The sequence below is a fragment of the Gekko japonicus genome, unplaced genomic scaffold (genome assembly GCF_001447785.1).
Source record: "Gekko japonicus isolate JY-2015 unplaced genomic scaffold, Gekko_japonicus_V1.1 scaffold1040, whole genome shotgun sequence".
Classification (NCBI taxonomy): Eukaryota; Metazoa; Chordata; class Lepidosauria; order Squamata; family Gekkonidae; genus Gekko; species Gekko japonicus.
Genome location: NW_015162511.1, coordinates 277,077 through 303,405, shown reverse-complemented (window position 1 = coordinate 303,405; position 26,329 = coordinate 277,077). Strand labels below are relative to the sequence as shown.

Sequence of the window (26,329 nt, the reverse complement as noted above, 5' to 3'; positions counted from 1 at the left end):
GCAGTGGTGCTCACCTTCCATCTCTGGCGCTGCCTTGCCTTGTCGGCTGATCGATTCGCTCTGGAGGGTTAACTATGTTGCGCCGCAAGCCATCCAATGCCAGTGAGAAGGATCCGAACCAGAAGAGGAAGGTGAGTGTGGGAGACACAGGGAACATCGCCGCCGCCCCTTAAGAGCATTAAGTCTCTGCAAAGGTGGCCATGGCAGCTGAGCATCGCTAACCTGAGCATGGCCAGTCAGGGGGAGCCCAAAGCCCAAGCAAGCCAAGTGGTCTCTCTTGGGGCCATCACATCCTTTGCCAAGAGAGGAGGGGCATCCCTGCAACTCTTGCGGTGGCACGCAGCTGCAGAGGGCAGTGAAATGCGTCGATCCGGCGGACGCGTATTAAGCCAGGTTGCCGGTTTGATTTCTAGGATCCGTTTGCTGCGAGAACAGCTGCCATCTTGCGAGGGGGTGAGGGGTTCCCTTAGCAGTGGCCCTGTTCGCTCAGTGATATGGCCGGCAGTAATTCAACATGGAAACCCTCCCCCCCCCCACTGCAGCTCCACACCATGGGAAATGGCACCTGTTGAGACTCTGCTGGGGGGGGGCCAGGGAATGGGGCCGGCTCTCCCTGGATCTCAGGACCGTAGCACTGGAAGTGGGGAGCGAAGAGGGGGAGCTCAGTGGTCCTCCCCTAAAAGCCAGGGAGGTCAACATTCCACTTTGTCTGTCTTCCCCAGGGATGGGTTTTCTTTCCTTGTTGGAGAGGCGCTGTTTCGTCCCCCTCTTTCAAACGTGCTCCTTGCCTCTCTGAGGGCCACAAACATACAGTGTGAAATTCCCAATGAACAGCACCCTTTCGAGAGTTAACCGGCTTACGGAGGACTGAGCTTTGCTAGGCAACAGTTCATTTTGTCAGCTGCATCCACGTAGCATCGTCTCAGGCCACTGAATGCCTCTGATGAAACAGGCGGCTGCCGAGCAGATCTCACGCCGCATTAAACCCCTTCGGCTGAGTACCGGCAAACAGCGTTTTCAGAGAAAAGTGGTTCACTGTGCACTGCATGCACTTCCATTCTGATTGTACCACTGTGGGCTCTTGGTCAAATCGGCTTTGTGGCTTTTTGTAGTGCCCAGGGCTGTACCCGGGCACAGCTGAAACCAGCTTGCAGAAGTATGGTCAGTGCAACAGATGAGCGTACGGTTGGGCGTACTGCTCTGTGGTTCCCATTCTTCCAAGGAAGAGGGCATGCACAGTTCACTCCGGGTCATAGCAATGATCAGCTTTTGCACTGGTGTGGGCTGAGAGCTATCTGGTCTTGACACTGCAAATCTGTGGGGAGGGGCTGCTGCAAATCCCCCCCCCCTCCCCGCTTTGCTGAATGCAATGAGGTGTGCATTCTGGTCCTCTGACATTTGCATTTCCAGACCTTGAAAGCTCAGCAGCTCGATGGTGTCTGCAGTTCCTCTGTTGTGAAGTGGGTAAAAAAAACCAAAAAAAACCAGCCCAGAAACTTCCCCCACATTTGCTTCTCTCCCAGGTGTTCGAGTGTCAAGGGGTGCAGGCCGCTAAGCCACTTCCTCTGCTCACTGCTGATTAAGTGTCAACTCGGAGCGGCTTTCGAAAAGAAGGGCCCGAGCCGGCAGACAGAAGTGTGGGGCCCAAGGATGTGGGGAAACGGCCAGGCTGACTTAGATCAGCAATCCTGTCTACAGTCTCTCTGCTCTCTCTGACAGCAGGCCACGCCGAGCGCCCCAAAGCGAGTCTTAAACATGGTCAGAGAGGTGTAGCCTGTGCTAGCAGAGAGAGAAATGGTCGGGGGCCACTGCCCAAGATGATTCAGAGACACAGCCGCAGTCTTTCTTGGGAAACAGGTGGGAAACTTTCTCCCGCTTTGCAAATTTTTTTCCTTTTTGCAAAATAAATGGGGAGTCACAATCAATGTTCCCTCTAAGCTGTGGAGTCTTGTGAGCAAAAATTCTACTTTGTGAGCTACTGGCATTTAGGCTGTGAGCAGGTGATTTTGCTACTGCATTAATTAGTTTGCTCCGGAGCCGTCCTTCCTGAGCTGGGACAAAAATGTGTGAGCCAGAGGCTAAAAAACTGTGAGCTAGCTCACACTAACTCAGCTTAGAGGGAACACTGGTCACAATGCTGGCCACATTACACTGGAAGGAAGTACCTCCCCTTTTGGCTGTGTCCAGATGTACCCAGAATGTTGTCTCACGGACAGCAGGATCGGGGAGGCGTTTGCCCCTTCCGTCCACCGGCTCGGGCTTCCTCAGAGAGGCCATCTTTCTAGTCAGTGAAGGAGACGTGCGTCACACAATCCGAAGAAATGATCTCTGAGTCATGGCAGTTCCGGGCAGACAAAAGGTGGTTGCTCCTTAAGGTGCCCCTTGGACTTCTGCTTTTAGCTTGCCCCAGTTTTGGCCAATTCTAGCCTAGTTTTTAACCTGCCCCTCAAGAGCAGAGGAGGTGATGTGGGCTCACAGTGTGCCCTGCTTTGATTCCACGTTCCACCCCTGGCATCTGCACTTAAAGGACCTCCCTCTACCTTAAAGAACCAAAAGTAGGCAAGACTGAGAACTGTAGCAGGCTGTGTTGAGTCCACTCGTCCTTGGCGATGACCTCTGTTTTCATCAGGTGGTCTTGTTCTTCTCTGTTTACCCATCGATCTCTTGCTTCTTCCTCCAGCTGTCTCTACAGCGCTCCAGCAGTTTTAAGGACTTTGCCAAGAACAAGCCGAGCTCGCCCATTACAAGCGAGAAGGAGTTCAGCCTGGAGGAGGAGGTGAGTCTCCCTGCTTTGCTCAGCCTTGGTGAGCTCTGCCACCCACCTTTGGCTTGACAGCTGCTCCCCAGCACACGCTGCATGACCCCAGGGTTAGCTTCTTCTCTGGCCGGTAGCTATGACGGGGCTATTGGGGGGCTCTGCCCCCTTCCTTAAAGGGCCCCTGCTTCTTCCCAAAAGCATTTAAAGGGATCCTTTAAATGCTTTTGAGAAGAAGTAGGGGAGTGACACGCCTCCCTCCCCCCCTGCAAGATTTAAAGGGCCCTTCAGCTGATCAGCAGGGAGCATGTGCTCCCTGCTGATCAGCTAAAGGGCCCTTTAAATCTTGCCGGACGGGAGGGAAAGGGGGGGGCGTGTGCCACCCCCCTTCATTATGGCAAATAAGGGCAGCCCCACTAGAAAAAAAATTGCCCCACGAGCCACAAAATCCTGGCTACGGGCCCGCTTCTTGCTTTCCAGTTTGGTGTAGTGGTTAAGTGCGTGGACTCTAATGTGGGAGAACCGGGTTTGATTCCCCACTCCTCCACTTGCACCTGGCTGGATGACCTTGGGCAAGCCGTAGTTCTGTCAGAGCTGTCCTTGAAAAAAAAGCAGTTTCTGTCAGAGCTCTCTCAGCCCCACCTACCTCGCAGGGTGTCTGTTGTGGGGAGGGGAAGGGAAGGGAAAGGAGTTTGTAAGCCGCTCTGAGACTCCCTTGGGTAGTGAAGGGCGGGGTATAAATCCAATCTCCTCCTCCTCCTCTGCACAGGACCTTTGTCACTCCTCCCTTTGCACCTAGATGCTGTCATTTTAACAACCTTCAGTCCAAGCAATGGCAGTGGGTGCCAATTTTCCTTCTTTGCCGGTCAGCACCCTGAACCAAAACGGTGTCTGTTTTCCAGTGCCATTCCCTGGCCTGCACGTGCTCCATCAAGGGGACCATGGCCTGAACTATCCCTTTCCGAAATCCCACAGCTGGTCAACATAGCAGCCATCTTCATTTGATATTGGATCACCGTGAAAAGGGCCAGGCTCGGAAGATACCAATTAGACACAGCATTGGATGTTATCCCCAGCCCAAAGGAAGTCCGCCTAGCCTCAACCAGGGCCATGGCTTTTCCTGCCCCGGCCTGGTGGAATCGGCTCCCGCGGGAGATCAGGGCTGTGCGGGACATTTTATCGTTCCGCAGGGCCTGTGGAACGGAGCTGTTCCGCCAGGCCTTTGGGTAGGAGGAGGCGTCCATCTTAGTTGGCCTCCCTGCTTTAGTTCCCAATCTACTGAAATGCTCTGATTCCACCTAGATGACCCAACAGTCTGGATTTTACTGTTTTAATTATTTTAATGTAATTTTATTGCAACTAGTCTTTGATTCTGTTTGTTGTGATCTGCCCTGAGCCCGCTTTGGGGAGGGCGGAATAAAAATCCAATAAATATACCCACCCCCACCTTGCTGCAAGACCAGCTTCCCCTAAGCCAACTGCCTCTCTGTTCAGGTCCCAGAAGGCAGCCCTACAAATGCTCTGCCCAGTCCAGATGACTCCGGGCGAAGCAGCAGCTCGAAGCTGGGCAGGAGGTGGAAAGCTGCCATCTCTCGCACCATGAACCGGAAGACGGGCAAGGCTGCAGCCAGAGCCTTGGCTGAACAGGTGAGCAGTGGCGCTGTGCTGGGGGAAATCCTCTGGCCAGCCGTGGTCTCTCTCATAAAGCACCACAAGTACCAGGGTTTCCAAAGACAGCTGGGGACAGGCTTCCAGGCCTTAAATGTGGGGATTTGGGGATGGGGAGGGAGTGCACCATCCAAGACTGCCATTTCCGCCCCGGGAACTGATCGCCATAGTGTGGAGATCTGGTGTAATTCTGGGAGATCTCCAGTGCCCTACCTGGGGGTTGGCAACCCTATGAGAGCAAAGTGGGCACGAATGGTAGGAAATCTCGCCCTATTCCAGGGGGAGGCTGACGAAGAGACGGCTGCATCTCTCCTGAACAGTCCTATGGAGAAAGAGGCCCTCATCTTCCCGGAACCGACAGATCTTCACTCGCCTGGCAGTCCTCAGAGCCCGAGTGGTGAGTGTGGCAGGGCCTAAAACTCAGTTTGAGGATGGTAAGAAATGGCACAGTTGTCCCCTATCCCAGCACGGAAGGTATGCGGAACCGACTTCTGACGTTACACTGCTGCAGACTGCGTTTGGGGGGGATCACATAATTTTTAAAAATCCCAGCGCAAGGTTCCCTCTAAGCTATGGAGTCTTATGAGCAAAAATTCTACCTTGTGAGCTACTGGCATTAAAGTTGCGAGCGAGCAATTTGGCTACTGCATAACTTAGTTTTCTCTGGAGCCCTCCTTCCTGAGCGAAGACAAAAATGTGTGAGACGGAGGCTAAAAAACTGTGAGCTAGCTCACATTAACTCAGCTTAGAGGGAACACTTGGCAGGCCAGAGAAAAGAATTCAGTCCAACGTGACATGCTAGCTTTCTGTGGACAAGGCAATTTTCTTTTGTCTGGAGGAGCTTTTTATCGCGTGAGCGGCTTGCCTCCGGTCTAAAGCGATCCAGGTTCGACACAGTTTTGTCAGATCACTGTGAGAACCAGCCGGGCCCCTTTGTTTCAGTGTTAGAAGGCCCTTCGGGAGGAGAGACTGCAGAGCAGACAAACAAACACAAGCATTTAGCTGTGTGCGGGCTGGCCCCATTTTGCCCCACCCTGACTTCACTTGAGCCAAAGAGCACAACCCCATAGCTGCTCCCACCCATCTACCACTACCACGAGATTCAAACGTGCCTTCTGAAGCATAAGGCCTTCCCGGGCTCTGCTTCTTGCTGGTTAAGAGCAAGGGGGAGCCGCCTTTGCCCGTCCACCACTCCTGGGACTTGCCTCTGGGCGGGTCGGCTCAGCCTTGCCAGACAAATCATTTTTTCTCTGTCTCACCTCCCCCCCCCCCCACCAACAGTTTGCCCTGCAGTCTGCTCGCTCGGCTTCCAGAACACACAATGTCAGCGGCTGCAGCTCCCCTGCTCTGTTGAATGACAGGAAGGCAAGGCACGGTCGTTGCCCCTCCGCCAGAGCTCTCCCCTCCTTTCTTTTGGCTTTTACACTGAAGACCCCATCCCAGTTATTTAAAGGGGGGGGAGGGAACCCTCAAAGGGCCGGAGAGCAGGGCATGAGCAAACGGGTGGATTTTGCACGCTTCGTTGGAGGGGAGACTTTTCTGATTTGGTCAGAGTGAACGGAGAAGCTGGAGGGGGTTCCCCCCCCTCCCCTCCTTTTGCTGTGATGCATGACTTGAGCTGCGTGGCTCAAGTGGTTAAGACGCTGAACTGCAGACTGGAAGGTCGGTAGTTCAGCAGTTCGAGACCCGGGTTGCCGCATGACGGAGTGAGCTCCCGTCTCTAGTTCCAGCTCCTGCCAACCTAGCAGTTCGAAAGCAAGAAATTGCAAGTAGATAAATAGGGACCACTTCGGTGGGAAGGTAACAGCATTCCGTGCGCCTTGGTGTTTAGTCATGCCGGCCACATGACCACGCAAACGTCTTTGGACAGCACTGGCTCTTCGGCTTGGAAACAAAGATGAGCACTGCAACCCTAGAGTCAGACTCGACTGGCTTTCGAGCAAGGGAACCTTTACATTTACTTTACTATGACTATATTACATGTCGCTTCTTGCTCTGGAAGTACCGACTTGCGCAGCTGGCTATGTGCTTACACAGCACCCTACGTTCCAGACTGAGCGGGGGGGGGGCTTGGGCAGGATATGCTTTTTGCCTCTCATGAGTCTGCGGACTGGCGTGTGGACGGATCCCTCCGGTGTGGCAGCAGCCACGGCCAGTTCACTGCGAGACCAGGTGGCGCCTGCGCTTGTTCCCAGCAAGCATAGAACTCAGTCGTAGTGTGTGCAGCGCCGGGAGAAACTCAGCCATTTCCCTTTTTTGACAAAGAGGAGGATGCTTTTGTCTTTCGAGCTGCAGACTTAGAAATATTGGGGGGACGGTTTGATACTTGGTGAGATCTCTTTCCCCAGGCAGAAAGCAAGAGGAAGGAATGGAGATTGTTCCTATCTGTGCCATCTTCTTCCCCTTCACAAACCGAACCCACCCACCACACTTCGCTTCCCTTTTCCTGGCCTGAATAATCCTCCTCCTCCTCTTCCAGTAGGCGGTGGATTGTTTGATCCCAAACTGACGAGAAGCATCGGCGTCGAGAAGAAGGCGGAAGAGGACAGCCCCGCGCTGTACAGCGGCCCTTTCTGCGGCAGAGCCAGGGTTCACACGGACTTTCTCCCCAGCCCCTATGACAAAGACTCGCTGAAACTTCAGGTGGGTCACTCTCCTGCCCTGCAGTTCTGCTCCTGGCTGCCAGGGGTCCCTCTCTTTCAAATACCGCGGCCTCTTTCAAGCCAAAATATTCAGTCGCGTTCAGCATTTCTGAGGACGAGGAGGTCTTCCCGCTGTGACTGCCGGCGCCCCGGGGGCTGAAAGATGTGGATTCTCTGGCTCAAAGACCAGGACTAAAGCAAGGAGGGAAGCCCAGGCCCCACCCCCTTGCATGCATTTTAGTTCCGCTTCACCCCCCTCCCCAACATCGCTGTCATCTGCAATAATTCTGTCTGCGGCAGATTAACCACTGTTAGGGGAGGAAGGGGTAGCTTAGCTCAGCTCTTATCTCCCCCCCCCCCGTTTTTAAAAAATGATGCCCTCAAGGCATCCCTGCCTCATTGGGCTCAATGGACTCCACCACCCCTTGCAGGAAGAATGTCCCTTTGCCAAGCTGGCTGCCTGCCCCCAACATGCCATCCCTCCGGCACGATTGCTTAGCAGCTCTGCTGTTTCTAATTTTAAAATCCCCCGTGATCCTTGTGGCCGGTCAGCGTTGCTCCTTCCAATGCTCCTTTCCCTTGAGAGTGCGAGCGACTGACTGGTCCCGGCTTCCTGGCTTCAGTGCAGACGGCTGACTTCTGCCACAGCTGAGGGAGAGGCCTTGCCCTTTGTTACTTGGGCATTTGAATATGTGTCTGATTCGGAGTCGGGAGTCCTCACAAACATGGGAAGGCGCAACCAGGCCCCTCCTCTCCAGCCCTTTAGCCCTGCCCTACCCCAGACAGGAAATGCCTGCAGGCCACAACAGCGCTGCCTGGACCCACCTCCGCCTTTCCTTAGCCTCACTGTGCCAATAAGGATGCGACCCGCGGGAGCAGAGCGGAGGGGGTGTTACTGAAAGGTGTCCTTTTGCCTTTGGCATAGAAAGGGGATGTCATCCACATCATCGCCAAGCCCCCCGTAGGCACGTGGACGGGCCTCCTGAACAACAAGATGGGCTCCTTCAAATTCATCTACGTGGATGTTATCCCAGATGACCCTGCGCCGGTCCTAAAGAGCTGTTCGCGAAGCAGGAGCAAGAGGCCCAAGCCCAAGACTCTGGAGGAACTGCTGGAGCGCATGAACCTGCAGGTGAGAGAGGACCGACCGCCTCACTGGTCGAAGTCTGACACACGTGCATTCATGAACCCACAAATCCAGTGATGTTAACCCAGGAACTCAAAGACTGAGTCCAGGCCATAAGAACAAAGGAGTCCTACTGGATCAGACTAGTGGTCCATCTAGTCCAGCATCCTGTATTACACAGGGGCCAACCAGTTGTGCTGGAGGGCCAATGAACAGGGCATAGAGAGACTTTCTGCTCACATGATCTAACACTGGGGTTCAGAGGTTTGCAGCCTCTGTCCTGGAGGTTCCGTTTATTCACCCTGGTGAACAGCCACTCCCTGAATCTACCTGACCCCGTTTTAAAGCCCACCTGTGCTTCTGGCCATGAGGACATCCACGGGCAGCAAATTCCACAATTAACTGTTGTGTACAGGAACACTTCCTTTTCTACATCCCAAAGCTTAACTGGGTACCCCTGAGTTCTAGCGCTATGGGAGAGACCAGTAGCCCATCATATTTGCGTATGCATACCAACTTTGCTTTCCTTGTAATGCACAGAAAGGGAACTTGAGCAGTGCCCCACAGAGCACATGCGAGCTCCGCTCATTGCTGACGTTTGGGAGATTCCTTTTCAAGCGTGGCAGAAAGCAGAAGTGCTAATATTCTGGCGTAGCTGCCTTCTGATTCATAAGTGGCAGTGCCTTCTTCAGAAAAGCTCTGGAAACAACATTCTAGCTCTTATCACATTGTTCCCTTCAAGCCTCAATACTAGCTTTTACTTTCTCCATTAAGTGTCCAACCCAGAAATTCTGTTTCTCTATTAACAGCACTTCCCCTTTGGGTCTTCAGAGCAGGGGTGTCGAACATAAGGCCTGGGGCCCCGATTCAGCCCTCCAGGGCTCTTATGTGGTCCGCGGGCAACTGATGCGAGGGAGGAAGTGCTGGGGGGGAGTGGGCAGAGCCACTCCGCTGTGGCTTCAGCATGGCGGAACCACCTCATCTGCGGCAGCGTGGGAGCATCTGCCCAGCACTACACGGCTGCCTCTCCAGTCCGCTCATATGGGTTTTCCTTTGCACCCCCCTCCCAGCCCAGGGGGCCCTGCAGTGAGGATACACCAACTCAGAGCTTACCAGCTGCTGTCCTTTATACAGTTCCTGTATAAAGGACAGGAACTGCTGGAGCGCATGAACCTGCAGGTGAGAGAGCTTACCAGCTGCTGTCCTTTATACAGTTCCTGTCTCCGGTACCTGGCACACACGGCCTGGCCTGACAAAGTGACACTTATGCCAGATCCGGCCCTTGTAACAAATTAGTTTGACACCTATGCTTTGACTTCAGCCCACTGCCTGGAAAGCCCTGAAGGACCAGCAGGGCTCGCTTCTTGAGTCAGACCTCTGCTGCATCACGCTAACCTCCTCCTAACTCACACTGGGCCCAGGCCTCACCCCGCCATTTGTAGTTCTGCACGGAACTCTTGCAGAGCCAGTTTGGTGTAGTGGTTAAGTGCGCGGACTCTAATCTGGGAGAACCGGGTTTGATTCCCCACTCCTCCACTTGCACCTGGCTGGATGACCTTGGGTCAGTCACAAGCTCTGGCACAGCTGTCCTTGAAAAAGAGCAGTTTCTGTCAGAGCTCTCTCAGCCCCACCTACCTCACAGGGTGTCTGTTGTGGGGAGGGGAAGGGAGAGGAGTTTGTAAGCCGCTCTGAGACACCTTTGGGTAGTGAAGGGTGGGGTGTAAATCCAATCTCCTCCTCTTCTTTCCCTCCCAAACGGCAGGAGGTTTTAATTGGGCTGCTATGTGAAACCATTCTGCAACCATCTCCCTGCACTTTCCCACACCTGTTTTGGTACAGTCTTTCCCATTAAGATCATACTAGAAGTATGAACAGGAAGGTTCCACCTGCCAGTCTGCAAACTCATGACGCTAGAGGCAAAACCCCCCCGCTATGCCTCCTCTCACATTCAGTACCGTTTCCGTTGTAACTGCCATCTCCCAGTAGATATACTGCTGCGTGTCCTAACACTATCATGATATTCCGACTGCCATTTTTAACAGAGGCAAAAAGCACACCAGAAGGGTGGGGGGGGGGGCTGGAATGGCAGGCACAAGACCAAAATACACAGGAAAAACCCTATGGATCAATAGCCTTTAGATTCATAGCGGCATTCAGAACAAAATGGGGAATTGCACCCATGCAAAAGCAGCCCTAGTGTAGCATTTAAGGCTCCCTTGGGCAGGCTTTATATTGTCGAGATTCTCTGTGAACTCAACAAGGATGAGGTGGTAACCGCAGCAATAAATGCAAGGTTCTGGGGTTTTTTGGAGTATTTTTGCATTGTGTGTGTGCCTGTGCATCATGGTGACCTCTGGCAACTCCTACTGGGGCATGGAGAACGTTCAGAGAAGTGGTTTAATAGCCTACCTCTGCCTCCCGGCCCTGGTATTCCTGGGAGGTCTCCCATCCAAGCACTTGCCAGGGCTGGCCCTGCTTCGCTCCCGAGATCGGGCTTGCCTGGGCTGACCAGCTCAGGGCCGACAAATGCAGTTCTGAGGTCTGATAATACAGGTGGGCTGATCTCCCCTCCCCTCCCCTCCCCTCCCCTCCCCTCCCCAGGAGTACGCCTCCACATTGCTACTGAACGGCTATCAGACCCTGGAGGACTTCAAGGAGCTGCAGGAGACTCACCTGAATGAGCTGAACATCACGGACCCCCAGCATCGTGCCAAGCTCCTCACCGCAGCAGACCTGCTGCTCGATTACGACAGTAAGCGCTGCCCGAGCTCGGCTCTCTCTCTTCTCTGGGGGCTCCCCCTGCTACACGGACAGATCGCTCCGGAGGGAAGGACTTAGTGGCCGCGAGTGCTGGCCAAAGCAAGCAGGGACCCTGGGCTCCTCCACGGTTGCTACAGCCATGGCTTCTTATGCTAAGGCCAGGCTAACCAACTGTGGGGAGCAGGCCGGGGGGGGGGGGCGTGATGAGAGCTACCCGGAGTCCTTACTAGTCTCTCCCATGCCTGCCAGCTCGGTTCACCTTTTTCCGTAACTTCTTTCTCCCCACAGCAAGCAGCGAAGCTGAAGAAGAAGGGGGGGGCTCAGAGCTCCAGCTGGCCCCTGAAGAGCCGAAGGGGGACATCCCTCGGGATTCCGGCTGTTTTGAAGGGGCGGAGATGCTGGACTCCAAGTTAGAGGAAGGACTGCAGTCTCTCTCGCTGTCGGGGTCATTCTGAGCGGAGCCCCTCCCCCTCGGGCCGCCCTTGCCTTGGAGCCAGAAGTCCCTCCCGGTTGCATTGCAAGGACAAAGCACCACCTCCTTCCTTGGACGAGCCAAGCCCCCCAGCCGGCCAGTCCCATCACCAGGCCTTGCCCTTGAGAGTGTTTCTTTGCGTTTAGAAACAGGCTGTGCTTCACACGTTTTTTGCAAGCTATGGACGTAAGCTGCCCACCACCCAGAATGCAATAAAGGTGCTACTGAGCTGTGTGTGACTGAACTGTGGTGGGCTAACATGGTCTCTCGCCTCCCCTGTCTGGAACTGAGAAAATCTCCTCTCCCCTCTCCCGGTGGGGGGGTCGCCACTTCAATCCACAGCAGAGCAGCAGGTACTCGGGTGCCATGCTTAACACAGCACAAACTTCTGAATACAGCCTCTGTGGCTCCGCCCCTTCCCCACCCCCAGTCTGTGCTGTATGACAGGAAGAGACTCCTCGTGGGACTGAAAACAGCAGCCTCCACCAAGCCAGAAGACTACGCAGCAGCAGCCTGCCCCGGCTGAGAAAAAGAGAAGAGGATGGACTTTTTGCTTCTTTTGCCTTTGAGTACATCAGACTCGTTAATAAATACTTGGATACTACACATAGTAGGGCAAAGTAAGGGCCAATACCAGGCAGGTGCGACTCCCGGAGCACCACTGGGACGAAGCAGTGGGCACCTTCACGGGGTTCTGCTGCAAGAAGTGCTTGACTCTGATCCCCGTGATTCAGTCTGTGGTATAGGACTCGCAATAAAACACGCCTTGCTGCCTAGCAAAAGCATTGCCTCTCATCTTAAGGATCAAATCATGACACCTTTGGGGAAGGGCGGGTATCTAGAGGAGTGAGTGATGACTTCTTAACAAAATGTTGACTCCTGCTTGTGGTCCATCACCTCAGCCTCTGCCCCAGGTGGTCTAGGGGCCTCCTCCAAAGCCCAGCTTTTGGAGAACAGGAAAACCATGGGTCCTCCCCAAGCAGGGCCTGAGGATTCTGACGACAATATGACACAGGCAACAACATGACACACGTCGCTGCCTGCTCGTGTTAAGCGAGGCCAGTGCCCTGCCAAACCTATGGGTTCTGTTAAGTAGTTTCCCTTGTTTTCTGGAGGGCAGCAGTGGAAGGTAATGCTCAACTGAAGCTGGTCTGGGCCACAAACCCTAGCACGAGCGGGAAGCAGGAAACCCGTGTAGTTAGACCCTGCGCAGTCCAAACTGGCACACAGGGGAAAAAAGCACACATACAATATAATCTAAACGAATTCCAAAGCCTTCATTGAGATCAGAAGAACACACTGAAGCCCCAAGGCAGCTGGGACCATCCTGCTCCCTGGAGCCATTTGACACAGTAGATTAAAAAAAATGTACCCCAAACAAGACTGTCGCAACACTGGTGAGATTTGGTCGATAACACGGGTGATTGGCGGAAGTCTCTGCCCTGGACTCGGGAAGGAGGGCAACACAAAGGCAGAGGGACACGGCTGGATGCGCACCGGCCTGCTCTTAGCTTGCAGCAGGGGCGGCAGGCAAGATGATGTCACACAGACCCCACTCTGTGTTAGCCCAGCAGCCCCACGTCAGTAGCTGGGGACGTGGCCGAAACACTCTCTGATCCTTCCTCGCAAAGAGAACGAAGGCAGAGGAATACTGTGTGTGTGTGTGGGGGGGGGGAGTGTCCCCTGGCCCAAGTGGAGCTGGAATTCTCACTGCCCTGAGACGAGTAAGAAATCAGACTTCAGTGGCTCGATTCAGGTTTAGGTTCAGGGCCCTGGGAAGGAAACGTAGCTATTTCCAGTCCCCTTTCTTTCACTGAGGGTCTGCCTCTGAGAAGGCAGAACCCTCTGCCAGGAGAGAAGAGGGGCAATCATCTATACCCCCCAGGGAAAATGGAACAGCCGTTTGGCTTGGTGATGGTGGAACCACACATACAGAATTAAAAGGGGTTTTTTGAACTCTGCCTTTCAGAGAGCGGCTGGGGGTGGGGCGGGAAGTACTTTTTTTGAATAGTCCTACACAAAAAATGTCTCCCTGCCACGGAAAAGTAGCATGTCAGTGAACTGGAGTCTCAACTGCATGATAAAGTTATTGTGAGTCCAGGGCTGCTTTTGTGTGGGAGCACACAAAAAAATAACTCCTCACCAAGAGTCTGTATAGCTCAGTCCAGGAAACACAGCCCCATGCAGTTTCACTATGCAGTTCATCTCCAAGAGCATGGAGACAAACTGAAACGGCACAGAAGGAAACCCCATTAGCCACTTATTTGTGGCATCTGACACATCCGCCTGGAGCAAGGAGACTCCCCAGGCAGCCCTAGTTTGAGCCAGCCCCCTGCATCATATATACAAAGAGTGGGTTGGAGGAGACAAGATGGCATGGAAAGAACAGTTACCGCAGAGCCAAGCAATATCTAGAGTATCACTTTGCACTGAATGCAGAGTGCTGAGATTTATAGGCCTTGGAACAGAGCCCGCATCTCCTACACTTCTGCACAGTAATGGCACCTGGTCTTTTTTTCTTTTTCTTAAACACCTCTTGGCTCTCTTGCAACTTTGGGATCCCAGGGCCCACCTATCTTTTCAGCAGCCATGGCTGAACTGAGAGCCAATTCAAGCACTAATACAGGAAAAAGAGAGAAGTGGGTGGAGAGCAGAGAGTGACGGAGACAAAGAGACATACAGACCGCACCAGAGATTCCCGACATAATTGACGGAGGGGGCCGAGACCACAAAGGACTCTGGATTCCACCTTCTGACGATGCTGTGACAAAGGGCCACTGGGGGTGCCAGCCAAGCTCCTGTATGGCACTGGTAATTAGGGAACATTTAGGAAGGGTCCTGCTTTGGCAGCTGGTTGGCCGTGCGTCCCACCAGCAACCTGGCTCCACTGGCAAGGTCCTCCCAACTCAAACAACGGGCAATATTGCAACCACAAGACAGGACGGAATGCTGCCGGCCAGTAGTGTCTCCTTCCCAGCAGGCTCCACGCTTCAGCAGTGTCAAGGCCAGGGCCGGAGAGGCACTCCACTTAGTGTCAGAGACTGAAGACGGGGGAAGAGGACCCTGCCCCAGCCAGCAGCCATGGCCTCCTGAGGGGGGAGAGGCTCTCAGCAGCACTATGGGTGCTCAGCATCCATCAGGAAGGGAGCGCAGGCATACTTCCATGTCAGTCGGTAGACACTGGTTATCACCACTGATGAACAAACAGCTGGGGGGGGAACAGGAAGGCCACCGTCTGCCCAGCTGTCCCCGTCCCTGTCCCCCCTGCAACTCCACACAGAGTACGCCAAAACAAAAGCAGTGTTCATGTCCACTCCAGTGGCTAATGTGTTGGCTGACCACGATCCACGGACGGAACAGATTGCTCCACAGCAGCAGGTTGCTGCACCATTTCTTGTGGCACTTTGCACGTTGGCACAGGGAGCTGGAGAGAGAGGGAGGGAGGGAGAGGGGGGAAATGCTTCAGAGGAGAGGCCAATAACAACAAATTATCCTTCAAAAACTAAAGAAGAAGAAGAAAAGAGATTGGATTTATACCCCGCCCTTCACTACCCAAGGGAGTCTCGGAGCGGCTTACAAACTCCTTTCCCTTCCCCTCCCCACAACAGACACCCTGTGAGGTAGGTGGGGCTGAGAGAACTCTTGACAGAACTGCTGTTTTTCAAGAACTGCTGTGCCAGAACTATGGCTTGCCCAAGGTCATCCAGCAGGTGCAAGTGGAGGAGTGGGGAATCAAACCCGGTTCTCCCTTATTAGAGTTCATGCATTTAACCACTACAACAAACAGGCTGCCAACCCCTGTAATTCTGGAAATTCCTCTAAGATTTTGCATACGGGGCCAGATGTCGTGCATGCTAGAAACCGTTACCCAAGGAGCCCTCCATCCATTTCCCCTGCCCACCAACAGAAGGGAACTGCTACTGCCAAGTCTGGAAGAACTTCTGCTGAAGACACTACGGGCGAATGGCAGTGCACCACACTTACTGAACTCTCCTCCGTGAGGGTCTGGCCCTCTGCAGGGGCATCAGCAGCTTCCGGGGCACTGGGCTCCTCTGTGCTCCTCTCCACCTGCGTTCTCAGCTCCAGCCCATTGCTGCCCTCGTGGGCTGGATTCTCTTGCGGCAAGATACCCCGTCTATCCAGTACACTGCAAGGAGAATCAAGAAAGCGGAAGAACCACTTTTATCCTCTGCCCAGTGACTGGACCCAGCAAAATGGCCATAATGCAGGCCACGTCCGACCCCAACCTCAACCGAGACTGGGACGTCGAGAGGAGAAACTATGCAGGCGCTAGCCTGGGAGAGAAAGGGAGTGAAAAATGGCTACCCCATATATGATGCAGGAAATAAATCAGCATCTCTTTCATGTTAGCTGTACATCAGTTTAAATGTTCTGCATTCTACTGGGCCCTGCTCCAATGTGCACAATCTCCGGATCAGACCGTTACCTGGGAGGCAGGGGTCCACACAGAACTTCACAGCAGTTTTTCACGATGTTGCCATGGCTATAGGGATTCTGCACACGGTTCTTCCCAGTCCAGGAACCCTTGATCTGAAAGAACAGCGTGAGGCAGAAGGTGCCCCAGAAGAAACCTGAGCCGTTGCCAGCGCTAATCCGCAGGATGGCACCCCCAGTGGAAAGGGCATCTGTCACTTTATCCTGGCTTTCCTGTCATGTTCCTTTCAGAGCATGGCACATGCTGCTCTACTAATTACTTCAGTCCCACAAGAGTCCCTTACTCATTCACAAAACAGTTGGGCTCCAACAGAGTCTGGTATACCCACCAAAGACTCTTTACCGCTCACAGTTCAACAGAAGCTGCTGCCTGGCTGCGTATACAGGCTGAGATGGTGATTATCTTTTTGCCTCATGTCTTTCTCAAATGCTAAGTTACCTCCACTCTTACATTCTGTATTTATTTATTTATTATTTAGATTTTTATCCCGCCCTCCCCGTAGGCTCAGTAAAGGCCATGCTCCAAAAAACACAGGATGCAGGAAAGAAACATATCCAAAATGGCAACAGAAGAATGGAAAGGCTAGAGAGAGTCCTCCCTCCCAAGAAACTAAAATATTTTTAGAAGGGGTCAATTATGTACTGATACAGAAACTTTATAGGTTCAAATCCATCCGGGAAAAAAGGGCACTGTTTCCATGGAACTGAAACCATTGCTGCCTAGAGGAAGAAGAAGAGATTGGATTTATACCCCACCCTTCACTACCCGAAGGAGTCTCAGAGCAGCTTACAATCTCCTTTCCCTTCTCCTCCCCACAGCAGACACCCTGTGAAGTAGGTGGGGCTGAGAGAGCTCTTTTGAGAACAGCTCTGAGAGAACTTGTAACTGACCCAAGGTCACACCAGCAGCTGCCTGTGGAGGAGTAGGGAATCAAACCCGGTTCTCCCAGGTTAGAGTCCATGCTCCTAACCGTTACATCAAACCCTCTCTCGAATGGTAAAGGTCTAGACTCCAAATGGGCTTCCTAGCCAGCATCCCCAATTCACAGTGTTTCTGCTGAGACTGTGGAGACTTAACATCTTGCAGTCCACTGCAGAGCAAGACAGACAGAATGAGCAGGAAGAAGAGGGTCATGCATAAGAGGCTGGAAGAACGTAGGTTAAGTACTCACGTCTTCGTTAGTTGTCTGGTTCAGGGCTACCAGGAAAGTGTGGAAGCCAGTTAAGCCCACCACAGACCACAGAGTAAAGAAGCAGATCAGAACCTCCAGGACTGTAAGCAGTCGAGTTAAGGAACATGAGCCACATGGTAGGCTACTTAGCTTCTCCCTCCACGGCAAGCAGCCCCTCCCATTCCCCAGCATACCAATACTTCAGCTCAATGGAAGAGATGGAAGGCATCTCTTGCCCTTCTTTCTGACCTCTCCTCTTGCAACAGGCAGGTTACAGAGAGGCAGCTGCAGCGGAAGCCAAAAGGATATGTCCCTGGGGTTTCTTTCAGAGTATTCAAGAAGCCAATCTGCAGAGATTCTGGGGGGGGGAGGGGGGGGAGGAAAGTGATCAGTCTACAAAAATCAAATATATCAAGAAAGAGGGCAGGGACCACTTTCCCTTCCCAGGCACCCAGCCAACCTCCGGTAACCCTCACCCCTCCCCTTCAAACCCAAAGACTACCAGGACTCACTCAGGGCCACATAGACAATGTTGAAGGAGAAGATGTAGATGGTGAGAAGAGACAAGGAGAGGATGAAGAGGTAGAAGTAACGGTAGTTCCTCTTCCCAACACAGTTCCCCACCCAGGGACAATGGTGATCAAATCGTTCTACGGGAGAGAGACAAGACAAGGCAGTTAGCATTGCCAGAGCAATACAACACAACTTCCAGCAAGAGCCAGCATGTATGTATCAGAATCCTGTCAACAGGCCAAACATATCGCAGCTCCTTCTCCTATGCCCAGTATGGACTGGTTCGTGCACCCATTTCAGAGATGGAGTTGCCAAGTGCACCACTGCTTTTCCTCTACTATACCACAAGTAAAAATAAATGGTCTTGTGAAAGAGCCCCTTCAGCACCTCTCATGTTACCACAGCCTAAAGAAACAGATTCTCCTCTAGAATTATGCAGATATGGCATCTAGTGGTATATGGATATTAAGGGGAAATTCACATGCTTTGGCCACAGCTTTGCATGCATCTAGTGAAGCTCCACTGTCGGGCAGAACTGTCCTAAAACCTGCTCTGGATTGCAATGCACCCACTGGACCACCTCAAGCACTACCTTGTGATCAACAGGACACAACAGCACAAGATGCAGATTTTCAGCATCCTAGAATCTTTTACCAAGGGAAAAAAAGTCACGTAACTGGACCTCGCAGCTAAAGAGGAAGTCCGATGTTTGCACAAAACTCCTCAATTCCCTTCCATGATCAGCAGAGCAAAATTTATACAAGCCACAGCATCCAGTGTTCCTTGGCAGGGAATTGCTATATTTTTTCAGCATGGTACACAATGGCCCTGCTCATCATTCCTATTACTGTCTGTGAGAAGTCCCTTAATAAGCCTCCTCTCAAGTCAGAGAAACAGCCCCATGGGGCACTGAGCCCAGCTCCACTACTCACCCACACAGTTATCACAAATGCTGCAGTGCGAGGCACGGGGTGGACGGAAGATCTTGCATGTGTAGCAGTACTTCAGCTTCACTATCTGGTTATTGATTTGGAAGTTCTTAATGCGTGGCGGTGGCCGCTGGCCCGGTGGCACGGTTCCATTGGTTGCCTCTGAAGACACAAACCCAATCTATGATTATTGTTCATCCAGGGGTGACAATAACGGATGTGTGCTCATCTTTCAGGGCAAAAATGGTTTCCCCTCCCTCATCATGCTGGAACAGCGAGGAAAGCATTCTCGTGTCCAAAGATCCAGTTTGCTGACTGATCTATGCATGCTGCAAAGTGACAGGCGCCCACTTACCGATCTCCAGCTCAATGAAAGCTGCCTCTTCGGGCAGGGCTCGTGGAATGACCCCAGGATCGCTGAAGCTTGTCCGTAAAAGTGTGGCCATTGCAAAGAGGAAGAGGACCACACCAAAGACAGGGATGGCTGGGGAGAGCTGGACGGCAAGATAGCGACATCTACAGCAAGAGAGAAACCGAGAGGGACTACAAATCAGACACAAAGCCTACTGTGGGCCAAATTAAGCTTTCAGGAAAGAATAAAGATAGTACCATGGCTGAAAAAGTTGACCTCTTAATATATCTCTCCCTGAGGTTTAGTGCCTCCAGAACAAGAAAGACATCACTAGAAGAATCAGGACTGTGCAAAAGGGCTACAAGGCAGTGAAAGCGGGCAGGTTTTTACTTGGAGCCCTCAGTTACTTTCAAGCAATGGTTTATAATCTCTGCCTTTGTTGATGAGAAGAGTATAGAAACATACAAGCAGAGTCCTATGAAGGGACATACTAAAACAAACTGCAGAGAATGCACTTTGTAGCCATTGTTCCTTCCGAATAAACCACAGGAATCAATTGAGTGTCTGGGTGACCATCGGAATATATTTTAAAGCAAGGATAATTGGTTGCATACACTTTAGAGACCATCCCCCACAAAATCAAACAGAAGGCGGAAATCATCCGCCAAGCTTCAAAGTAAATGCCAGACCAATATATCACTTTCTGAAAGACCACCGGAATTCATAGACATGACTGGGATCCTAACGTTCCCTGCGCAAAATCCAGTCTGTGTTTTTGTTGACGAGAGGAGTTTAGAGCGATTCCAGCAGGCTCCAATGAAGGCTTACAACCCAAGGCAATTGATGATGCAGCATCCTGCACTGTTCCCTGGGCTTCTCCCTGTGGCCATTTCTGAAAATTAATCTTGGAATGGAGCTCTACTCCAGTGACAGAAAGTGCCAGGAAGGGTTGTAATTAAAAAGCAGCCCTTTTAAAGGCATGACAGTGCCCAAAATTTACAGGGTTACATAATTTACTCTGGTCCAAGCACCTGACACAAGCCTCTGTAACACAGCCAGCACACAAAGGCTGGACTCTCCCTTTCTATTCCAGTATCTGAGCTCCATGGACAGCAACGCAGAGAGATTCCAAGAAACGATTACTGCTAGAACTATGAAGATTAGAGTGCAGCGCTGCATGGGAACGGGCAAATTGCTACCTTTCTCTTACCAGCTGTCGAAACCCACTGCCAGCTAGCACCTGGGGTTGTAGAACTAGACAGGACAGGACGCAAAGATGTGTGGAACGTGACCATGCCTCCTCAACTCCCCCTTTTAAGGATCCTATCCGTAGGGTCAACCTGATTAAAAAACTGCCAGGCAGCAAGCAAGCTACACACTAAAGAAGGTGGGGACAAAACCAACAGCAGCGCCTCGCAGCAGAGCGCAACACCCAAGAGGGGAGGAGAGGGAACGACCAATCCTCTGGCTGCAGCTGCCAAAGACCGCTCCTCCCCTGCTGCAAGAGCTAGAAGCGGGATGCTGGCAGCTGCTCTGCAGACTTGACTTCCCTGTTGGAGGCCGCAGGGGAACAACCTCTGCACGGAGCAAAAGCCAAGAAGGAGCAGCCGAACGACTCCAGATGTTTCTGCAGCCGCCCTTACCCCTGTGGGCTTGTCTCGTTTATATTCATATCCACGTCAAGGAGCAAATACCTGGTAGGAGCTGCCATTGCACAGTATCTTCAGTTTGCCCCTCTAGTTAAAGTACTCTATGCAAAAGCTCCCACATTCTGCAACCCAGTGTTCTATAAAGACGTGCAGAATGTGTACACATTTACATATTTTGTGTAAATAATTATACTTCTGAGGGTGGATTGTAAATGCATGAGCCTATTTATGAACAGGATTCAGATATACAGAAGACAGACTGGAGTTCATGAGCCAGCAAGGTTAGCTAGTACAGTGTTACCGAATCTGTGGGTCAGGACCCAAAAGTGGGTTGCGAAGCCTCTGAAAGTGAGTATCAGGCCAGCCCTCCCCCGTGGCCACCCCTGTCCTTCCCATTGCTCTTTTTTGTACTTTGGAAACCAAGATCCGATCCTGGAAACAGTATCTTCCATGTCACACATGAGTTGGTATTTTTTCACCACTGCATGTATATGTTGATCAAGTAAAACGTGACCTGGTGGTTACTAGAATGAGTTTTGTAGACTCTTAAGGGAAATTAGTGGAGCTGCGGTGGCTCAAGTGGTTAAGACGCTGAACTGCAGGCTGTGGAAGGTCAGTAGTTCAGCAGTTCAAGACCCGGGTGCCGCAAGACAGGGTGAGCTCCTGTCTCTAGTTACAGCTCCTGCCAACCTAGCAGTTCGAAAGCAAGAAATTGCAAGTAGATAAATAGGTACCACTTCGGTGGGAAGGTAACAGCGTTCCCTACGCCTTGATGTTTAGTCATGCCGGCCACATGACCACGGAAACGTCTTTGGACAGCGCTGGCTCTTCGGCTTTGAAACAGAGATGAGCACCGCAACCCTAGAGTCGGATTCGATTGGCTTTCGAGCAAGGGAACCTTTACCTTTAAGGGGAATTAGAGGGAATAAGGAAGGAGAGGGTGACCACAGGCTGGAATGTACCCCCCCATAGGCAAAGGCTGTGTATGTTGGAATGCCACTTACTTGGGGCTCATAGTAGAGGCAGCTATACCCTTTGTGTGATGGTTGTTGGTTTCTCAAAAACATCTGGTTAGTCACTTGAACTAGAATGGATGCCAAGGCCATAGCTTGCTTAGGGCACAAAAAGACCCTGGTCCAGCCCTGGATGGGTCATGATACCAGGTAAATTTGGGCTTGTGGGTCAGCATCCCGAAAAGGTTGGGAGGCGTCGAGTTCGCAGGCCTGAGAAAGGGAAGGGTCACAAAAGCTTCACATCAGTAGGAGCCAGGGGTGGTTAAAACGGCCCAGGAGCAAGCTGAGTGTCCTCTGTAGTGCTAAAAGCCAGATCTGCAGGGGCCACTTGGCTCAGAACCAGCCAGTGACACCGGTGATGTGTGCAGGTTCCCCCACCGCCTCCTTCCGCACTACAGCCAGCTGCTGATGGTTGGTGCAACTGAGGCGCTAACACCAATCATCGTGGCTGCTGACAGGTCCAAATAAATGGCTCCTGCAGGACTGGCAGAGCTCCTGGGACTTGGCTCTGCTTGCTCCTGGATGCCAGTGGCCCTCTAGGGCAGCAGCCTGGCTGGGAACTTTCTCTGTAAATTAAATGGTTAGTTTACTCTTGCTGGAAGCCCCTTATTAGTTCTCGAAATGTGGCATTTTGAGTGCAGCGACGTAACTCCAGCTATCCTTAATGTTAAACATAAGCATGTGTCTGTCCCTTCAGAAAGCCAGCATGGTGTAAAAGCTACAACGTTGGACTAGGGTCTTGGAAACCCAGGTTCAAATCCTCACTCTGCCATGGAAGCTTACCAGCTGACCTTGGGCCAGGCACCCTCTCTCAGCCTAGCCTACCTCACAGGGTTGCTGGGAGGATAAAATGAATTATCAAAGCCACCTCAGGTCCCCACTGGGGAGTCAGGTGGTATATAAATGAAGTAAGCAGATAAAGAAAGAACTGAAACTCCGGGTACTATTAAAGTTCTAGAGTGCTTAGTGGGAACCCGACAAGAGGATCGAGGATTCATCCTTCACCGTTGTCAGAGCAGCTCATCCCATCCGGGCTACTCTAACCAAACCAGGGAAATTGCAAGTGACCTCACAGATCTACTCATTTAAATGCCTCCCCGATCCTTCCAGGACCACCCCTGGCCCACCTGCCTCAGAGTCACCAGGGGGGTCGCTCTCCAGGCCTTCCCTCTGTAGCCACGCACACAGAGGTTTGGGCTGTACTGGGCGTGGCCCACTCTGAAGCGAGCCGGAACTCCGTTCCTGTGCGTTCCTGCCCAAAAATAGCCCTGGATCTACTCCAGCAGCTATATTCTCACAGAACCCTAAGCTATCTACTTAAAGGCTTTTGGTATTCCAAGCATCTTTCAAAAACTTGTCCCCTATCTGATACGCTACCTTTGGCTGACTAAAATTAAGATTTCAAAACAGAAAACTCGGCCTTTTTAGCAAGGATGGAGTCAGGTGACTCTAGATGAGCCAGCTCAATTAACGTCCCATCAAACCAGTCCCGTACAGCTAACAGACAGAATTTTCCTCTGCACACTAGATTTGGAACGGGGAGTGCAGAGGAAGGACCCCAGCCACATGAGTCTATAAGTCGTTATCATGCACTCTCGGCTAAACAGGAGCCACATTTAGAAAAGTGCTTTTGAGTAGCCGTAACTTCCCCCAACTATCTAGCTGGCCTCTGCTGCCATCCCCTTCTGTATCCCCACCGTAACACCCTTAGATCTGTGAAAATACATTCAATGCCGTCTTCCGCACTGTGAACAAAATTTGTCTTACCAGCTGGTGGGAACATATTAATTTATCATCCCCCCTTTATAACAAAAGGCTTTTAAACCACTCAAAAATTAAATATATTAAAGCCAGCATAAAAGCAACAACATACTTTAAAATTTACAAGAAGTGAGACAGCAATCCATGCACCAGATAAAAAATAGTAACAAAAACAGCAATTAGGAACAACAAAGTGTCACAAATGGACAAAGCCCATGGGGTGGGGGGAAATGTTTTCCCTTAGCACATAAAATTCAAGAAAGTAGCTGCCATGTGAACAGAACGCATCAAGGGAAGGCAACACAGAAAAAGCCAAATTTCCAGTGGTTACTGATCAACCCCTCTAAAAGTGAGAGCATACAGAGCCCTCCCAACAATGATTTCAGAAGTCCGGCAGCAGGCAGAATGTCAGCTCCTACGACAGGAGGCTTGTCCCAACATTTAAGGACTGCATCTTTTAAAAGTACACAAACTCTAACTGGAAACATTGGCACAGAGGACCCAAAAGCATTCCGGAAGTACAATCACATGACTCTGACAAACTCAAACAGGGATTATGCAAATGCCTGATGCTTCAACAGTTTTACATACCACTAGTGCTGCAAGCTATAATTATGAAACCCAACTGGCAATACTTGCAGGTTCACTCTTTATCACCCTTACGTATAGATCTCTGAGCGTGCTGGCAAGGGTAAAAGGAACCTAGAACATATATAAGGTAAAGGTTCCCTTGCTCGAAAGCCAGTCGAGTCCGACTCTAGGGTTGCGGTGGTCATCTCCGTTTCAAAGCCGAAGAGCCAGCGCTGTCCGAAGACGTTTCCGTGGTCATGTGGCCGGCATGACTAAACACTAAGGCGCACGGAACGCTGTTACCTTCCCACCGAAGTGGTACCTATTTATCTACTTGCAATTTCTTGCTTTCAAACTGCTAGGTTAGCAGGAGCTGGAACAAGAGACGAGAGCTCACTTCGTCATGCGGCAACTCGGGTCTTGAACTGCTGAACTACTGACCTTCCACAGCCTGCAGTTAAGCGTCTTAACCACTTGAGCCACCGCAGCTCCCTAGAACATATATCCTTCTGTATTAAAGACATGCACTTCAAGACCTCCTTTTGCACATGTCTACAAGTGTCTCTTAAGAAAAGGCAGCCCTCCTAGTGAAGAAGTTTCAGAGGCCAAATGGCCAAAGTTTTGGCATATCAGCAACATATACAGGCACTACATGGATCTCCTGCCGGCCCACTGGCTGCCCTCCCAGGCGATCGTGTCAAGTTCCCATTCTTAAAGATTTCTACCAGCATCTACCCTTGGAGTATGTCCAAGCCTTTCCCCGCAATTGTAAGCACTACCCAGCAAACAAGCACGGAGACAGAAACAGTCAAAAGGAAACGAAAGGAAAGCCATACAGACTTCAAGAGCAGCTACCTCTTGACACGCTCACATCATGCCACTTACAACAGGCTATTAGAAGCAACCAGACCACAGTGCAAGCCAATTTTAGAGCAATGCCTAATAGCTGGCAAACAGCAAGTCACACAATAAACACAGTCTCATTAAGTAATAATTCCAGGGGGTGGTCATCTCTCCCTGGCTCCACTCCACATACCTGTTACACTTTACTCAACTTACTTTATACCCTCCCTTTCTCCTCCATGGGGACCCAAAGGACCATTCCCTTTTCTACCCTCACAACAACCCTGCCAGGAGACAGGTTAGGGTAACAGTGTGTAACCGGCCCAAGATTGCCCAGCAAGCTTCCAGGGCAGAGTGGGGGTTTGAACCCAGGTCTCTCAGATCCTGGTCTGACACTCTAACTGCTGTGTCCAACACTACACCCCATCGTCCTGGACATTTAGAGGACAGACTGGGTGTATATTTTGGCTTTCCATCCAGAAATGGGAATTATGCCAGTCAGGTGAGTAGCTATTTGTCTACCCTTTGCCCTAAGGGGCCAGGCACTCTTTAAAGTAGAAGTAAAAACAAGCAATTCAGGCAGGTGACACAGCACAGGGATATGGCTTCCAGCCTAGAAATCGAGGTATAGGTCCTTCAGTCGACCAATCAAGGGTGGTACACCAGGCAATAGCACAAGCAGACAGTCAAGCAGATGGAAGGCAGGGTAGTCGAGCTACAGTCAAGTACAAATCTTCTCAACAAGTGGTGACTGCCAACTGCCCCAGGTGAGACCTGGCAAGTCGCATGGTTGCACTATCAGATTCAATTAAATACCTGCATCCTCTCACCCTGTTGCAAATATTTCTGAGCTATACCCAGAGCTGTTATTCGTTGCACCGGATTCTGAAGAAACACATTTGGGGGAGCATCCCCCCTAGAATGAGCAAACAGAGCAGCACAGACAGCAACAGAAGTGAATGCAACGCGACTGAACCTTGCCCAGGGCAAACCCCAAGTGGTCAAGTGATACCAGTAACAAGCAACTCTAGGAAATCATGCCACACAAATATAATAAAACTTATCAGTTATAAGTGCAATCTAGACACCTTTTTAAAAGGGGAAGTGTGTGCTCCAGAAACCCCGATCATCAAGAATCTGACTTTTACAGAGGAATATTTTAAGGGTAAATGAATGAGAAAGTCTTAGAGTTTCTTCTATAGTTCTCTTGGGGGGGGGTATACTGGTAGAGACAAAAGAACATCTGACAAACAGAGACCCAGAGATGTCTAAAACAGCAGTCTAAATGAGTCATACATCAAGACTTATAAGAAGCTTTTGACACTGCTTTGACCTCCTGTAAAACCTAGATTCAGATGCCAAGCATTCCAAACCCTTGCTTCACAGCTCCACTTGAATCAGAAGCACAATTAGTGTCCTATTTTTCTTTTACGTCAGCCAAAAGAATTGATACAATCACAATAAGCCGATCAACCTTCCTCCTCAGGTTAGACAGCTGTATGAAAAGCTGTGGCAAAACCAACATTGTGCTATATAGTTAAACTCCAGGTGTACACAGTCGTCCTTGGTTCTATTCTTCACCATAGAGATTTTTTACATATGTTATTTTATCTATATACAGAGATGACTGCTGGGATTTTACTCAGCAG

At 51.4% G+C, this 26,329-nt stretch overlaps 2 protein-coding genes across 4 annotated transcripts in view; one reads left to right on the top strand and one right to left on the bottom strand.

Annotated features, from left to right (window-relative positions):
- SASH3 (SAM and SH3 domain containing 3) lies at window positions 1–12,183 on the top strand. Its single transcript, XM_015406162.1, has 8 exons — window positions 1–131; window positions 2,681–2,776; window positions 4,250–4,402; window positions 4,703–4,820; window positions 6,903–7,066; window positions 7,991–8,197; window positions 10,793–10,943; window positions 11,240–12,183. Exons 1-8 carry the CDS (start codon window positions 75–77, stop codon window positions 11,404–11,406), a joined length of 1,113 nt encoding a protein of 370 aa, XP_015261648.1. The 5' UTR covers window positions 1–74; the 3' UTR covers window positions 11,407–12,183.
- A 598-nt stretch (window positions 12,184–12,781) lies between these two features.
- Window positions 12,782–26,329, bottom strand: part of ZDHHC9 (zinc finger, DHHC-type containing 9) — a 19,152-nt gene continuing 5,604 nt past the window's right edge. For all 3 annotated transcript variants that reach the window (XM_015406160.1, XM_015406159.1, XM_015406161.1), the window contains exons 3-10: window positions 18,848–19,008; window positions 18,496–18,654; window positions 17,563–17,700; window positions 17,360–17,408; window positions 17,051–17,153; window positions 15,871–15,974; window positions 15,408–15,570; window positions 12,782–14,847 (exon numbers count right to left, since the gene is read on the bottom strand). In XM_015406160.1, the coding sequence (XP_015261646.1) occupies window positions 14,746–14,847; window positions 15,408–15,570; window positions 15,871–15,974; window positions 17,051–17,153; window positions 17,360–17,408; window positions 17,563–17,700; window positions 18,496–18,654; window positions 18,848–19,008 (979 nt within the window). In that variant the 3' untranslated portion in view covers window positions 12,782–14,745. The remainder of the gene's footprint in view (window positions 14,848–15,407; window positions 15,571–15,870; window positions 15,975–17,050; window positions 17,154–17,359; window positions 17,409–17,562; window positions 17,701–18,495; window positions 18,655–18,847; window positions 19,009–26,329) is intronic.

Excerpts from the sequence above, each read along its gene's own strand:
- SASH3 (XM_015406162.1), top strand. The coding sequence starts at position 75 with ATGTTGCGCCGCAAGCCATCCAATGCCAGTGAGAAGGATCCGAACCAG. Across the intron at positions 4,403-4,702 it reads CCAGAGCCTTGGCTGAACAG|GGGGAGGCTGACGAAGAGAC; the intron begins GTGAGCAGTGGC and ends GCCCTATTCCAG. Across the intron at positions 10,944-11,239 it reads CCTGCTGCTCGATTACGACA|CAAGCAGCGAAGCTGAAGAA; the intron begins GTAAGCGCTGCC and ends TTCTCCCCACAG.